This window comes from Coffea eugenioides, chromosome 7, assembly GCF_003713205.1.
Source record: "Coffea eugenioides isolate CCC68of chromosome 7, Ceug_1.0, whole genome shotgun sequence".
NCBI classification, from domain to species: domain Eukaryota; kingdom Viridiplantae; phylum Streptophyta; class Magnoliopsida; order Gentianales; family Rubiaceae; genus Coffea; species Coffea eugenioides.
The window spans coordinates 11451033-11467391 of NC_040041.1; the positions used below are offsets into that span (position 1 = coordinate 11451033).

General features: G+C 32.1%; 2 protein-coding genes across 2 annotated transcripts; one reads left to right on the forward strand and one right to left on the reverse strand.

The window, feature by feature from the left end:
- The first annotated feature begins 4664 nt into the window (after window positions 1-4664).
- Window positions 4665-7977, forward strand: LOC113778656 (cytochrome c1-like). The gene is made up of 2 exons (XM_027324131.1): window positions 4665-5151; window positions 7512-7977. Exons 1-2 carry the CDS (start codon window positions 4909-4911, stop codon window positions 7824-7826), a joined length of 558 nt encoding a protein of 185 aa, XP_027179932.1. The 5' UTR covers window positions 4665-4908; the 3' UTR covers window positions 7827-7977.
- An 864-nt stretch (window positions 7978-8841) lies between these two features.
- LOC113776890 (WAT1-related protein At1g68170-like) lies at window positions 8842-11458 on the reverse strand. The gene is made up of 6 exons (XM_027321940.1): window positions 11262-11458; window positions 10491-10607; window positions 9707-9944; window positions 9468-9623; window positions 9117-9268; window positions 8842-9013 (listed from the first exon to the last, which is right to left on the reverse strand). Exons 1-6 carry the CDS (start codon window positions 11456-11458, stop codon window positions 8842-8844), a joined length of 1032 nt encoding a protein of 343 aa, XP_027177741.1.
- Window positions 11459-16359: the final 4901 nt, after the last annotated feature.

The window sequence follows — 16359 nt, forward strand, 5'->3', positions numbered from 1 at the left end:
TACCTTTGTGATTTATGTACTATTGTTTTATTGCAGAAGATAAAAACATTTTCCTACTTGGGAAGGAAGAAAAAAGAAAAATTTGAACTTAAATTATGTGGTGCCCTTAATCGTCTCTATCAAATATGTCCTATTTGTTTATTTTATTTTATTTTATTTTTATGCATGTCACGAATCTAGACTTCTCGTGTAAAGCATTTTCTAAATATTCAAGAAAAATCAATCCTTACTAAAATGCCTTTCCCAAATCATATAAGACACGTAGCATCAATCACACTTGTTAGCCATTTCAAGGATTCTTCAAATCCGGTTATATATGAAATAGGATAGTCTTATAAATTCTGAATTTTTTAGTTCTTTTTTTCAGCATTTTAAAGTGTGATAGATGATGCACACACGTAGTTCTATTCGACATAGATATACTAGGCATATAGAAATTGCATCAAGTAGAAAATTTTCAGAATATATGATTGGATTACTTAGAGATGCAAATATTTCAAATATACAAATTGTGTTACTCAATTCATAGGTATGAAATGCTAAATAACTTGTCCATCTTAGTACGAAAAGGAGGAGATGGTCATGGACAATACTTCTTTTACTTATACAGTAATTAGGTACATTACATAAACTATGGCATATGTGATATCACAACAATGTTCTGTTCGGTTTGTCTAACGGGGCACCCGTTAAAATATATTTTAGGTGTTATATTTTTTAAAATACTAGGGAGGGACAGCCCGCGCGACGCGAGGAAATTTGGTGCTTGTGATTCAAGATAATTAATAATTATTGTTTAATATTTTGTAGTATAGGAACTGAAGTATGATGATTTTATCATGTGATTTTAATAGAAAAATCATAAGTTATATAGTGAGTCAATAAAAATAATGTGCAATGAGACATCCTTATCGTTATACTATATAAGAATCCGTTGTGATCAAAGGTTATGTTTGAATTTCAACTGCAAAGATAAGGGTAGTTTGAAAATGTAAGAATGTTTGAAGTGCAATTGAAAAGTATCCAAAGGTCTCTTCTAAAACTTATCCAAGATGATAAAACATTTTAAAGTATCAATTGGATCCTTCATCTCTCGAATCTATATATGTTCATGAAAGATCCCTCAAGCAATGCTTCTGATTTCTCCCTCGACTTAAGCTCAACCTGAATTATCAAGTCAAGTTTATCCATCAATCACTTTGCGTCCAATCTAATCTAAAATAATTTTATTTTTGAGTAACTATTTATATAATTTGGTGGGTATAATACGACTTAATCACATGTTTCTTACAGAGATAATAATGCCCAAAAATGATAGATAGATAAGAAACTTGAGTGGTCTTTTTCAAAGTTTTGTAGAAACTATTCAGATTTGGTGTTTTTTGCTAGGGACATTTCTTTATAATCTCATAAATAAGTTCAAATCTGCATAATTGTTAAAGATCTGAATTGAAACTATCTTGATTATAAAAAATTGGTGCAAATAATATTTTCTGAATTTGAAATTGTAGAAAATGGTAACTAAAATCAAAAGAAATTCCTCATATGAATTCGAATTGCAAACTATAGGTAAAAACTGCTTAATGATATTTTCCAATGTTTACCTGTATAAGTATTCAATATAACATCTCTACTTAATTGACTCGTTTGAACTATGGATAATAGTTGCTTCAATCAAATCAAGAAACATTATTTATCATTGTACAACATACAATTATGAGTAAATGAATTAATATAATGCAATCAAAATGGTGCTGTAGCTAAAGCATTTAAACTCGTCAAGTTCTACTACAAATTCTTTTAGATAGCATAAAAAAGCAAATTTTTTGTATTTAAAACTATATAAACAGTATAATACAAGAACGAGATCATAACATGGAAAGCAAATAGAGTGCAAATGACATCTTAGTACTACGTAGCAGGATTAATTTTCTTTGTTGGTTTCAATGAAGTACAAAATTCTAAGTTAATAAATTTTACAATCATAAAATTCCCAATTAAAATAAACACAAGCTGAATCCCAAATCATATTACATGAAAAAATAACTACAATTGCTGAAATATAGTCAACAGATCCCTGGAGTCAAGAATAATAGGAGAAAGTTCATGAGAAATAAGGTTATTTGACTTAAATAAAGAGATAATACCTTGGCTGAGGAGGAGAAGATGATAAAATTGCTTTTCTGATTATTTTAGAAAGTGACAACATTATCTCAAATTGTACTTTGACCAGAGACAGAATCTCTGGGATCTACTAAGAAAAACAATACAATTAGTCAGTGTTTGGAATTAGAAGTATCAAAAGGCAAACTATATGGAGTTCTTGAATAAACCAATCATCAGAAAAAAAAAAAACTACAATCGAAGAAGACAAACTATATTTCAAATGTTATATTTTTAAACTATAAAATTAATTAAAAAAGTAAATAAATACATGATAGGGTAGACAAGATTAAATAGGAAAAGTATATAAATATAAGAGAAGATAATAATTGTTAATATGTGTATGTATATATGTATATATATATATATATATAATAGGTTAGGTGAATACTATGTGTTAATAAGTACCGTAAGGGCATCCCTTAGAAAAACCCTTTAACTTAAATTTATCTACAATAATTAGAGGTCCAATATCAAATTTTTAAAATCCCACACGAAGTTTTACAATACCTCAAATGCGAGTTTTAAAACATAACGGACAGAAATGACAACGAATACTAAGTATGAGGCTACAATATTTAATTCCCAAATTTTCCAACACGTACATTTCATGTGTTGTAATAATGCAGGCTTGTTTGGACCAAAATTTATGTCAATGGACCAATCAAATAAGACGTGGTTTCGATAACCACAACATGGCCAACTCATTACACGTTGTGCTGTTCTTTGCTGTTTCTGCTTTAATTGCAATCATCAAAATCTGCTATCATTCCTGATCTCATTTTCCTACTGAATGTGTTTCATTCCAAATGTGGTTTGAGATATTCTTATGCACGTGCATGCACAAACATGTTGCACCCTTTCAGTTTTTGGTTTGTTAATTTTCCTTTTTTATTTATGGTATCTACTAATTGACTCTTAGTAGGAAGTTCGACAGGCAACGGCTTACTGTACTAGATATTTTTGGGTACAATTACAAATTGACTGGATATGATTTTGGTTGTAAAATAAATGCTTTTAGGGACAATTTTAGAGACTTCCTCTAAAGTTTCTGACTATCTCACTGGCCTCCGTGCAAGTTTTGAAAATTATACTAACTTTTCTTGAAGTTTATTATCTTGTAACATTTATGTCCAATCAATAATTAAAAAGTAATATTAAAAGAGAAAAGATAATATGGTTCTACCATTGCCCCTCTTCTACTAAATTATTTAATTAATCTAATTCCAGTCTAAACAGTTAAAAAAAACATTCGAATTTACTATTTGTCATCAGGAATTAAATTACATATGGCATAAAAAATAGCATATCATTCTATATTATTCACTTAATGTAATATTCAAATAACTTTTTTCAGTTACAAACTCATTGTCAAATATGATCAACAACAAATAATCAAAAAAAATCTGTAACCAAAATATTACAAAGAGTATTCTTTTAATACCATAAAAATCTGAACAACTAATCTTAATATGTCGACAAGAAATGGTATACTTTTTATTAGCTGGCCAATTTTCTTGTTGGCCAATTACAACATGCTAGCCAATTATAATTGGCTAGCAACTAACCTTAAAAAAAAAAAAGCAAGTTATAATTGGCCAGCTACTCTAGGGTTCTTCTCGAAGTATTTTCAAAATATTTGAAGCCTAAATGCCTCGAATTTGAACATGTTCAAGGCTAAAACTTATGCTTTTGTTTTAATAAATAGACTACTCAATTTCACAAATTTTTTTTTTGGAGTGAAGATTATGTTGCATCCATGATTGCATCAATTTGATCGCTGACAAAATGGAAAGGAACTAATTATGTCAAGGAAAAATGCAAATTAACAGACGTGAAAACATGTGCATGTCATAGAGCCAAAATTTGAATAGCATTTACTTTCCAACTATGACTGTTTAAATATGATTGATCCCTTGTGTGCTCACCATATAAACGCAACATATGATATTTGTGCAAGAGTTTTCTTCCCTATGCCTAATTAAGAATAACACAGACTTGTTTATAAACTTGCACCTAGAACCTTTAATCTACTTGGATATTGGCTAATTAATTGGAGATATATACTATATCGGTAAATTCTAACGAAATGTATTTATGTGTCAATCATGTTTGGTCATCCTATGCTCGTAAAAGAGGGCAAGTGCTACCAGCATTAAAGATTGATTAAGAAGAACGAATGAACTTTTTGAACAATCAATCCTTCTTGAACTTGATTATCTTCAATGTTTTTGTATCAACCTTGGTCAAAATCTTGATTCAATTCTACATAGAATTCTGCAATTACATGTAATAGTTTGATTATTGAGAGCTTTACAATTATATACCAATAGATAAACATATGGTTAAAAGAAAACCAAGAAAAAAAATCGTATGAATTACTTCACGGTTTTAAGGAAACAATGCTAATGTCGGCCAATTGTCTAGTTGTCTACAAATAGGTCAAAATCGTGAAGCGACACAAAAATCTCTCCAAACCGCATATTGAATGTCGGAACTACGCAGTCTGTGTTGGCTTTCATATTTCGATCCCTCCCTATAAATCTCTCAAATTCACACAACTTCCTCTTCCACCATCTTTCCTTTCTCCAAAAATTTCTCCTCTCTCTACTAACCCCAGAAAAAAAAAAGAAAAAAGAAAAAGCCAGCCCTCTCCTCTCACCCTTCTCCCATAGTATTCCTTCCAAAAAAAATCCCATCATACATTTCTACGCTAAAAATTTTTTTAAAAAAAATTTAAGAAGGATGGGAGCATGTACAAGCAAGCCTAAAGTGTTGAAGGGTGATGTGCCTGAGGAGAAGGTCAAGGCTCCAGAGCCGGCACCCAAGAAGGTGGTGGTAGAGGAGGAGGAGAAGAAGGACGACGCCGTGGAGAAGGCGGCCGCGGTGGTGGTGGAAGAAGAGGTAAAGAAAGATGAAGATGTAGGCGCTGCTGCTGGTGATGAGAAAGTTACAAGGAGCCGTTCTCTTGGTAACTTGTTTAAGGAGGTATGTCTTCATGAAAATTATAACGTTAATGCATCTGTATAATGCCTGTGTATACTTTTACCATGCAAACATGGTTTTTTTATTTAATTGTGTAGCCATTAATGTAGAGTCAGAAAAAAAGAATTTGACAATTACGTCAAAAAGTGAAAAAAAAAATCATGTTTGTATCTTTTTAATTTAAATTCTTCTGATTGTATATTTGTAGCAATGGAAATTTTAATGTCACATATGAATGAATTTAGCATCTCTAAAGACTATAATGTTTTTTTGAAAAATTATACATGTATACTGAATTTCTAAAGAAATCCATGTTTCGAAATTATGTTTTTCATGTCTCTTTGTTTTTTAAGTCTTGTTCGAATAAGAGATATCGAATTTTCCTTTCTTTTTCTTTGATTTTTGAAAAATCATGGAAAAGTCGACAATTGATTGTAGGGGAAATGGAAGATGTGGGTTATTTTAAATTTCTATTTCTCAGCAATTTAATGTATGGAGACTTTAATCTTTCTTTTCCCTTCGTACAAATTGAGAGGTAAAAATACATTTAACCCGTTGGCTTTATTACCTCTTCTTTGTCTGCTAAATTTAGTAAGTAAATGCCTTTACAATCAAGAATTTTAAATTTGTTAATTTGCTGAAATGGGTACATATCTACTTACTCTATTAAAGTTTGGAAGATTTTTTTCCCACGTTAATACATATTCTTTCCTATTTTGGCGGTGGAAAATTAGACGTCTTTTTTCCACCAAAGCCATAGAAAATACACATAAATCTAGTTAGTATACAACCAATTGCACATGATTAGACTAGCAAAGCCAAATTCTTTTTTTTTTTTTTTTTTTTTTTGCTTTTAGTTTCATTAGACTAATAATTGACATACTTTGGTAATTATGACCTTTGATAGTGCGTTGGGTCGACTATCTTTTCTCCGAGAGGATACCAATTGGTTTTCATCACCTTTTCCCTATTGTGGTTATGCCACAAGTTCTTGGAATTTGAACCTAATCATCTCATTAGGATAGTGTAATTATTTGATTAATAATGGCTTAACGACTATTATTCACAGAAAATGGCTCTTAAGGTCTTTTAAGATCTTTTTTGCTTTTCAAGTTTAGGGTTCAGATTTTACGCCTTGAAAAATAATAATAGGGAACGGATGGAAAGGATTAGAAAAAAAAAAAAGACCATTATTCAAGGTGGCCCATCTATTTCTTTAGCCTTTGTTGAATGGTCTCAGATTCTGTCTGGTTCATGCACCTTTACCAAAGACTCTCAACATCCAACTTGATTTTGCAACTTTATCACTGTAAATTGTTTCTTTTTCGTTGTTTGGCTATGGCCCATCATTTTTTTTAATCTACATATAACTATTAATTCCAAGAATCCTTTTGATCTGTAAAATCTTCATTGATATGTTCCTGTTTAAGCAATATGTTACTTACATACATCTTCATACGTATGAAATCATTAGACTATCTCATACTTCCATAATTTTTTTTTTCTGAAAATTGGAGTAATTGCCAAGCAATATACTACAAGTTCTTTAAAGTGTCAAAAATCTGTTTGGATTGGTCATTTTTTCAAAAACAAGTTTTTCAAATACAATACTATAGAATACACATAATTCAAAAAACATCTCATCCATACAATATATCAAATATTTCAAAAAAATTTTATAGCAAAAATTTTTCATATACACTGTTACAATAAAATTTTTCAAAAACACCCCAAAAAACAGCTAATCCAAACGGAAATTTTCTACATTTTTTTGTGGGCAAAGTTTGATTAGCCTATTTTTACTATCGGGTCTTTCTAAAATTCAATAAACATGATTAATACCATGAGATCACAATATATAATAGTAGGATTTTCATTACTCAATATGTGTAATAGTTTTTTTTTTTTAATTTTTGATGGTAAGATATTCATTCCCCCTTTACAAGATCACGGAGAATTTTCTGTACTGAAAGGAATGCTACTAGGACCCACTATTGGTCTCTTCTCCTTTGTTGCCCAATGAATATTCACTTGTGAAAAGAATTAATGTTCCTAGGATTATCTGTCTTTTGTTGCTTTATTTCCCTTAATGTTCCCTATGTCTTTGGCCATGTTGGACAGATCCTATTTGTCTTGTTTCTAATTTTGAGTAATTTCAAGATCCCACTTGGTCAATTCTTCAATAGCAAAAGTACAATTGATCCACTTACATTCCATAGTACATTAAAAAAAACATTAAGATTTTTTGGCAAGATTTTTTGGCTAAATTTTTGAACATAAGAATAGTATTAGGACAATTGCACTTGGAAAAATAAAAAATGGAATTTGAAAATTTTATTGTAACTCTGAAATTTTATTTGCAGAACCAAGAGAGGAAAGATTCATCTGAGAATGAAGCTGTAAAAGAATCAGTTGGGTCTGAAGTCAAGCCAGCAGAAGCTGAAACAGTCGAAGAGGTCCAGCCTGAGGAGGTAAAACCAGCTGCAACAGAGCAAGTTGCTGCTCCAGTGGTTGATGCCCCTGCAAAGGAGGTCCAACCTGAGGAGGTAAATCCAACTGCAGAGGCCAAAGATGCTGTAAAATCAGATGAGACGCCTGAAGAGAAATCTGAAAAATCAGAGGAGAAGAAACAAGAAGAATCTCAGCCTGCTATCGTGACAGGAAAGGATGAGAAGTGAAATGGAGCAGTCTGCTGTTGTGATGAATGTTAGAATATGATTAGGAAAGCCTTGATGAAAAGTACTTCAAGGTAACAGGATAAAACAATGAATGTTTTTCGGAGTTTGTGGTGGAAAATAGTTTTGCTCAATGAACCTCATTTTCATTTTACTTTTCTGATGCAAGTTTTTGTGAATGTTCTTCGCTGTGATTGCAACTTGAAGATACTGTAGGATTAGAGATTTGTTCTCCCTGGTTACCGACTAAGCAGCCATAAATAAACCCCAACTTTCTTTCCAGTGACGCGGCATTTTCGGGGACCAGCCTCCTTCTTTTTCCTCATGCTGACAATGAGGTTTCCCTATTTTTCTTATGTTAAACCCAAGAATACATAAGACCAAGGTGTTAGAGTAACATTGAGCAGGATAAGACACCAATAAAATAATAAGTCCAATCTGTTAGATAGCGAATTGATATCCAAGAATTTTAGCAGGCTAGAGTGTTTTCTCTGACCTCATCGATGAGATTTCTACATAACTTCTAGTTAGGCCAGAGTGAGGAGGGATTGAGGAGGCATTAAATCCTAAAAGCTGCTGTTTATCCCTCATTACCTAGGATGTATTTCAAGAATTAATCAGGGGTTTTTCCTTTTCTTCCATACATAAGTCAAGAGTTGATAAAAGTTTAAGAGGCATCGATAAGGATAACTTTGTGGCCTTCAATGAGATTTTGTAGCTCAGTGCTTGAGCTGAAAGAAGGAAGAACGCAAAAGCAAAACACTTAAAGCAATTGTGCAAATTCCGCAATCAAGGGCAATGATAAGTCTTCAGGATAGTTTACATTGAGAAGCTAAGAAATGTGCTGATAAGTGGCTCTTCATCTTTCGAATAACAGAAGCAGAATTCAGACCCGTTTGCTTACTGTTTTAACAGAAAATGCTAAGACAAAAAGAGGAAAAAGAAAAGGATACAGTGGCACAGCAATGTTCAATCAATTCCTGGCAATGATGACTGAGCTTGTAAAACATGTTCATGCTTAAATTGTTGATGAACCCCATTTGTTTGATATGGGAGGAGCAGCCTGGCTACCATCGGTTACTTCATCCCTCCTGCTTTCAGTTTCTCCATCTTGAGATGCAGTTGCCTCCTTGCCTTTACCCCAGATCAGAAGGCAAAGGCCTATTGTGATGATAATGGATCCTATCAAGCTGTTATACAAGATTATCGAGGATTAATTCAAGTCGGATATAACAGTTTGATTAAAACATAAAAATGTTTCAATGGAAAGATAGATGTGCTATAGATCATCACCTTCCCAGACACAGCTCCTCTTTTAGAAAGAGGGATCCAGCAAGGGCAGTGAATACTAGTCCCAAAGGACTGAAAGAAGACACGAATAAAGGGCCTTTCATCATTGAGCTCCAGAAAACTGCAGCCACACATAGTCCAGAACTGACAATTCCCTGCCAGAAAGATTGTACAATGAAGATTTCAGAAAGATTTCAGGTGACAAACAGTAAGACGAACTGACATTCGAAAGCCATTGCTTGCTAAGGCAGGAATACCAAAGCCATTATTGAGATGTTAGGTTGTTCAAGTATGTATTTTATGACAGTGACAATCAAGTGCCTCATCAAGAAGCTTCAAAACTAGAAACCATACCAAATAAGCAACAGCTAGGAGTCTACAATCCCATCCAAGCATCCATGAAGACAATTCCCTCTCAGTACATATTGCAAGAACACCAGTCAGGATTGATCCAGTGAAACACATCACTGCAATACTTGAATAGCATGGGTAACTATGGCTCATCTTAGTCTAATCACAATAGGAAAAGCCTTGCCGTTAGAGATGTTTTAGCTGATGAATTATTGTGCTCTATGTAATTGGAGCATAATTACCTGAATAACTAACCAAATTGCAAATGACAAACAACTCAATAAGGCCAGCAAAGAGCCTACGACATTATTAGATGGAACTGATGCATGATTGTGGAGAGGAATTATGTCAACATGCTGTGACAATATTTTGATCTTCTTCCCTTTAACAAAAGTCAGAATCATTGCTCCACCACTGCCCAAGACAGTCCCAAGAACTTTGGCTTTTCCAGCAGAGTTTCTAACATCCAATTTCTCCAACCTAAGGATTAATGATGAATAGGTGATTATGATATTATCTTGTTAACCATAGCAGAAGAAGGATCCACATATTTGAAATTCAATTATGATCAATCTCAACACTTTTATAAGATATGACTCTGTAAAGCTCAGTTAGTGCATATTTGAATTCTGACTAACTTCCCTAGGAGTTTCTGTGAAGAGTTTACTTAAAAAGTTTTATATCTCAGGCTGAGAAAATGGTAAGGAATGAGACTTTACTAGGGTTCTGAAATTAAATAAAACATTGAGATCTTCAATTCACGTTCTATTTGAATGGGCTCCAAAAGCTATATACTGCCACTTCAAACGCTATGAGAGAAAACTAATCAAGAGCTTATATATGCAGAACCTGGCAATAAATACAAGTCTGGATAAGATCAATGTGATCAATTGATGAAGAAGGTGCAAGAAGAAGAAAACAAATCTCTGCAAGTGTGACTGGAGATAGGCCAATCACTACATAAACTGTAGTGCAGTCCTTTCTGAATAACATATGAGCATTTTTAACAACTCAAGGCAGAAATACCTGAATATTAGGGCCAACACTAATGTGAAGCCTGGAATGAGGTTGAACATTGCTGTCACAAAAGTTGCTGATGTTAGCGACATGCTTTTAACGTATAAATAATTGCCTAGCGTTGCTCTGCAGTCAGCACAGAGTAAAATTCTCAGTAAATTCTACTACTTGGAAATGAGTTTGTTCTTCAAATCTTATCAGATGCAAATGCACTTTATTAGATATAAATGGAAGGAAATCAAAAAAATCATTTTCAGAATCAATAAGGAAACCAGGCCTATTAGGACTTAGAAATGGTAATCTGGGAAATTCTTGATTACTTTGTTCTCAAATAAATCACCAAGGAACTAATGTTAGATATGCACAGAATTCTGTACTTGATCCAAATTTTTCATTGTTTTCTTGAGAAGTTCAGTGTGCATGCAAGAAGATAATGTGCTCATATTCTGCAAAAGCTTTGTGACTGTTACCCAAATAAAGCACTCAGGAATCCATCAAGAGCTATCATCCAGGTGAACCTTGGTCTACAATTTCTGTAAAATAAACATAGAGCTTATCAGTGAAGAAACTTCTTTCCTGTTTAATCTAGATTACTGTTTACAAAACACTAAATGCTACATATTTCTGCACTACATGCACTAGACAGGGTCCTAATCTATGGGATGCATCCCATCAACTACTTTTCAACTATCACAGATGGAAAAGGAAACTTGAAATCTGTTGCCACCACGAAAACAAAGCACTTACATCAATTAGGGAAGAAAAGAGATCATTTTGTACCTCTCAGTGAAAAAAGCAATAGGAGCCATGAAAACTGTGGCAAACAGCAATTTGTAAAGGATTATAGTCTGGATACCCATACCATTAGCCATTGCAATTTTGTACATGAAATTAGAACCTGTAGATGCTACTTGAACTATGACCATCACCACTGCTGGTTTTAGCTCTTCTGAGATGAAGCATACATTCCTTGCCATTCTTTCTACCACAGCGTGCACTCCAAACAGAAATTGTTAGGAAATACGAAACGAGATCAGTAAAATACTTTTCATCTTTTTCTAAGCCTACTTATTGGCTCCAGTTGTTTTTATCTATCAAGAAACGTACAAATATGATCTCTGCAACTAGGATATAGGTGGCAAATGCAAAAGGTAGACTTTAACATAATGATCAAAAGTCCTCATTTCGGATAACTTGGATGAAAAAGTAGAATTTCTCTAACTGATATTTACTTATTCCACTAAATATCACTAATTTACTTTTAGGCAAATTAATCACTTTCTTAAGCAAAGCAATAAGCCTAGGCAGTTGCCTTCTAATGACCCTTTTGAGTTCACTTCTCATGGTTGTTTCAAGACATCAAACGTCCATGTAAAAACAAGGTGCATCAAAAATGAAATGGTAACTTCTTATTCTAGAAAATTTACACAACATTTCCTCTTTTTCAAGATTCTGCGTACACGGGTCGTAACCAAGGTACTTTGTTTTTAGAAAATTATAAATAAAATACGTAGGCAATTGCAAACATTTTCACATTCAGATGTATAGCTAGGAAAAGGCAATATTTTTACGTGGAAGTTAAAATATGCTGATAAATAGGAGTTGTAATTGCTTATACTCAGTATGTTGATTGAGGTGTTTCAGGAAAGGTTGCTTAGCAGAATGCCTCTGGAGTGAACGTCTCATCATAACTCAACTCCACAAATATACACTAAGTGCTAACTATAATTTAAATTAACAAATTAATAACATGCAAAATATTAAAAGTAAATGGAAATTAAGCTTGTTCATTATCTGCAGATTCATGCAGAGTGGCAGCATTAGTCTTACGTCCATCAAAAACCAGGCGCAGTTACGATCCCACATATTCAGAAAGAGCCCAAGTCTATAATTCTAATGGGTAGCTGATAACTCGTTCATGTATTAGGGGCACCAGAAACCAGGCGAGGTGAAGTAAGATCCCTCTATTCAGCAAAAGCCCAATTCCATGATTCTGCATGCCGTAGCTGCATGGCATCCTAGTGACAATAATTCTGCTTTGCAATTTTTAAGCTTTACAAATAGGCAAGGGAAGGTAAGAAATTGTGCCTTTTTTTTTTTCTCCTAATAAGGGAGAGATGTAATTTAAGAAACGGAGAGGAAAAATGAAGATTAAACCCCAAAACCTTTATATCCTAAGTCTAACCTTAGCCACTAGAATAAAATTTCTTCGTTGGAAGGGTAAGGGATCGAGTGGTACCAAGTATACCAAATTGATGTCTTGACTATTTACATGTTTGTTCTTACTTAGAAATTTGTCGATGGATATTTCACTATGAATTTGCATTTTGCTCATAGTAATTAATGTTGTTTTCCTAAATAAGCTACATAATGATTTCATTATGTGCAAGAATCAAAATAATGGCAAGTAGTTTAAATTAAGGTAAATTATTATTTACCATCCCGTGATTTTGTCTTTTATGACATAAGCCCAGTACTGGTCAATAATATTCATTTAATTCCAATGTGGTTTGGTGCAAAGTTGAAAAATACAGAAAGCGTGTTAAAGTTTCAGTTATATCCTTACTTAAATATAACACAATTAGGATCTAACTACTTTACCTAAAATGATAGGGGAATTATATAGTCAAATGCAAAATTGTAAGGGTATAAGTGGATATTTCACATTTTAGCTATTCCCTGTTTCATGCTTCACACCCGTTTCCAAAATGAGTTGGAATTTGTAACTCGAAATGCTTTCACTCAAATATTCCCATGAAGGGCTTCGTGTATTCCTTGAATCTAAAACAAGTCATTGATAGTTGGGCCGTTTACTGGATCCTTTCAACCCTAACTAAAAAGGTTGTCCATTCTAATGTAATTTCGGATTCTTCAATTTACCAAAATCATACAATGCTCAAAAAGGCAATCTTTAACTTTTTTATTATCTTGTGCACACTGGTTATAATTCACATCAAATGGGAATCAAATACTAAAAGGATGGCTGAGAGGTTATAATTCACATCAAATGGGAATTAAGTGCTAATAGAATGATCGATGAGGTCTTGGTCTAGTGGCTAAAGTTGATACTTTAAAAATCAGAAATTATGAATTCACAACCCCCGTCCCCTTCTCGTTTCTTAAGCTCCATCCTTTCTCTAAAAATTTTTTTTTAAAGAGAGTACTAATGGGACATAATGCTTCTTAACGGTTCTTCATTTTGATATTTTAAAAATTAGAAATTATGGATTCACAACCTCCATCCCCTCCTCACTTCTTGAGTTCCATCATTCCCTTAGAAAAATTTTGTTTTAAAGAGAGTACTAATGGGACATAATGCTTCTTAAAGGTTCTTCGTTTTATAGTATAACTATATAAAAGAAAATTTTTATAGTATAACTATACTTGCACAAATTACGTAAATATACTTGAACTAATTAGAAATATTTTGGTTGGAAGAATCTGTGGTTAATTTAACATTCTTGATTAACCTTATAATCGTTTAAAAATAAGCTTTACTTGAAAGTTATATTATGCCAATGAATATGATTTGGAAAGTTAAAGTTTCACCAAATACGAATTTTGATGGGGTAGATCGCTCTAATTCAAGAAAAAGCAAAGAAAATTTTGTGAAAATATTCATTTATCATTTATGACATATTGGATAAATAATTTCAATTGTCCCTCAACTTTTTACCAATGGTATTATTTGGTCTTTCAGCTTTTAAAAGTATCTTTTTGGTCCTTAAACTTTGAATTTGGTTTTAATTAGTTTTTTTCTTTTTGTAAGTGGGGAAGGGATGGGTTATAATTAGTTCCTAAGGCCAAATCTAATTAATATATTTTTACTACTAAGATTTAATTTAAAATTAGGTTGGCCCATTCAAAGTTTATAGAGTGGTCAAATTTCTCCACATTAGTGATCTGGATGGATATAGATTAATTACTAACTTGTTTGACAGAAAAAAATGATAAAGCAACTCGAAATCTGTTTGTTCATATTGTGATATAATTGTCACGAATGTTGCTCTTTTACTGTGGGGTTAACTGAATTATTAAAATTCTCGTGATGCTTTTCGTGAAAAGGGATTAATGATGTATTATTTATCTATCTAAAAACAAAGAGCAAACAACGAAGAAAAATGGAACAAATCAAAATAAGGAAATTCCTATTTAATTTTATTATTTGTCATCTTTTGCTTGTTGAAATTTGTTATATTCTCTGTAGCATTATTAAACAATGAATTGATAAAAAGTAAAAAAAAAATATATCTCTCTTTTATTAATTTCCCTTGAAAATAATCAAATTCATGTTGAATTAGTTTTATGTTTCTATATATTGCTTTCGATTTATTACATTTGAAATCAACTATTCATGATGATAGTTATAGTGACAATTGGGAAGAAAAAAGGCACCAAAATTTTGCAAAGATTAGGTAATACTGAGCTGGTTATCTGTCAAAGAACAAATATGATTGGGAAAGTTTGACTAGCGTGAGACACAAATATAAAAGCGCCAATAAGTGCTGTCAATTGAAAAAAAAAATGTATATTCAATAATAATAAATCGAAAACACACAATTTTAGTCCTCAATTGTTAGGGAGTTTTTTTTTTTTTTTTTTTTTTTTGGGCAAATTGGTCCTCAAAACTTTTGCCTAACAAATATAATGTTCATGAGGCATTCAACTTTGGTCAAATTGGTATATATTGTTTGAGACCTCTAAAATTAGAGATTTTGCCTCGCTAGAAAAAAAGTTTAAAAGAAGACTATCACCTTCACACGTTGATTATTTCTCTATCATTTACAATTTCCATATTGTCAAGAAATATCAAAAAATTGTCGAAACATTTTTACTACATGAGAATAATAATTGCTTGAGGAATAATAATTGATATTGACAATTTAATTTCAACTTGCATAAATAAGAGGGGAAGGATTTATATGAGAATAAATTTGTAAAAGAATTTGATTTGTTTAATATCAAGCCAATAGAAGCTAAAACAGTTAAAAAGGTCCAAGCAAAGGAAGTAAAAACCAATTGTAATAGAGCTTGCTGCTTTTGTGCCTGCATAAGAGCTCCAATCAAAAGTGGTAAATGTATATACATGTACATGCGTGTATATATATACATACATATACATATATGTGTGTATATACACACACATATGTATATGTATATATATATGTGTCTGTATATATATGTATGTATATATACACCTTGTACAATCATATAAGTTTTCTTTTATTATAATTTCATTTAATATTTTGCATCCTAAAACCTAATATCTTTGTATATCTCGTATGGTTATCTATGACATCTAGGGACAAAACCAGAAAATATACTTTGACGAAGCTATTTTTATACACATGCAAACTTTGCAGTCAAGAAATGAGTTTTTGAAAGTTTTTTTTGGTCTTGAGGGAAGGGGAGTTCAATTTATAAGGGATAGTGTTGAAAATTTTCAAAACTTAGGGTCTGTTTGGTTGGAAGTAAAATGTTTTCCTTGGGAAAATATTTTCCGTGGAAGTAATTTTCCATGAAAATCATTTCCCTTTCATCATTTTCAGGTGTTTGGTTAGTTTATTGAAAATATTTTCTTACTTCATTTTTCTGGTGTTTGTTTAACTTTTGAAATATTTTCACTTTTATCTCTATCTTTACTTTCTACACATTATAACTACATACTTCTTCCCATGCAAAATAAAAAAATTTATCTCATTGTTTAACTTTAAAAAATCTTGGAGAAATGTATATATGAATAAAAAATATCTCCTTAAGCAATAAACAAATTGCTGGCCATTTAGTGTCAAATATCAATCACATGCAATGCTTATTATGACATATATCTTGCACTCTCACTGCTAAAAATTTCTCTAGAAAAGAATGTCCCTATTAT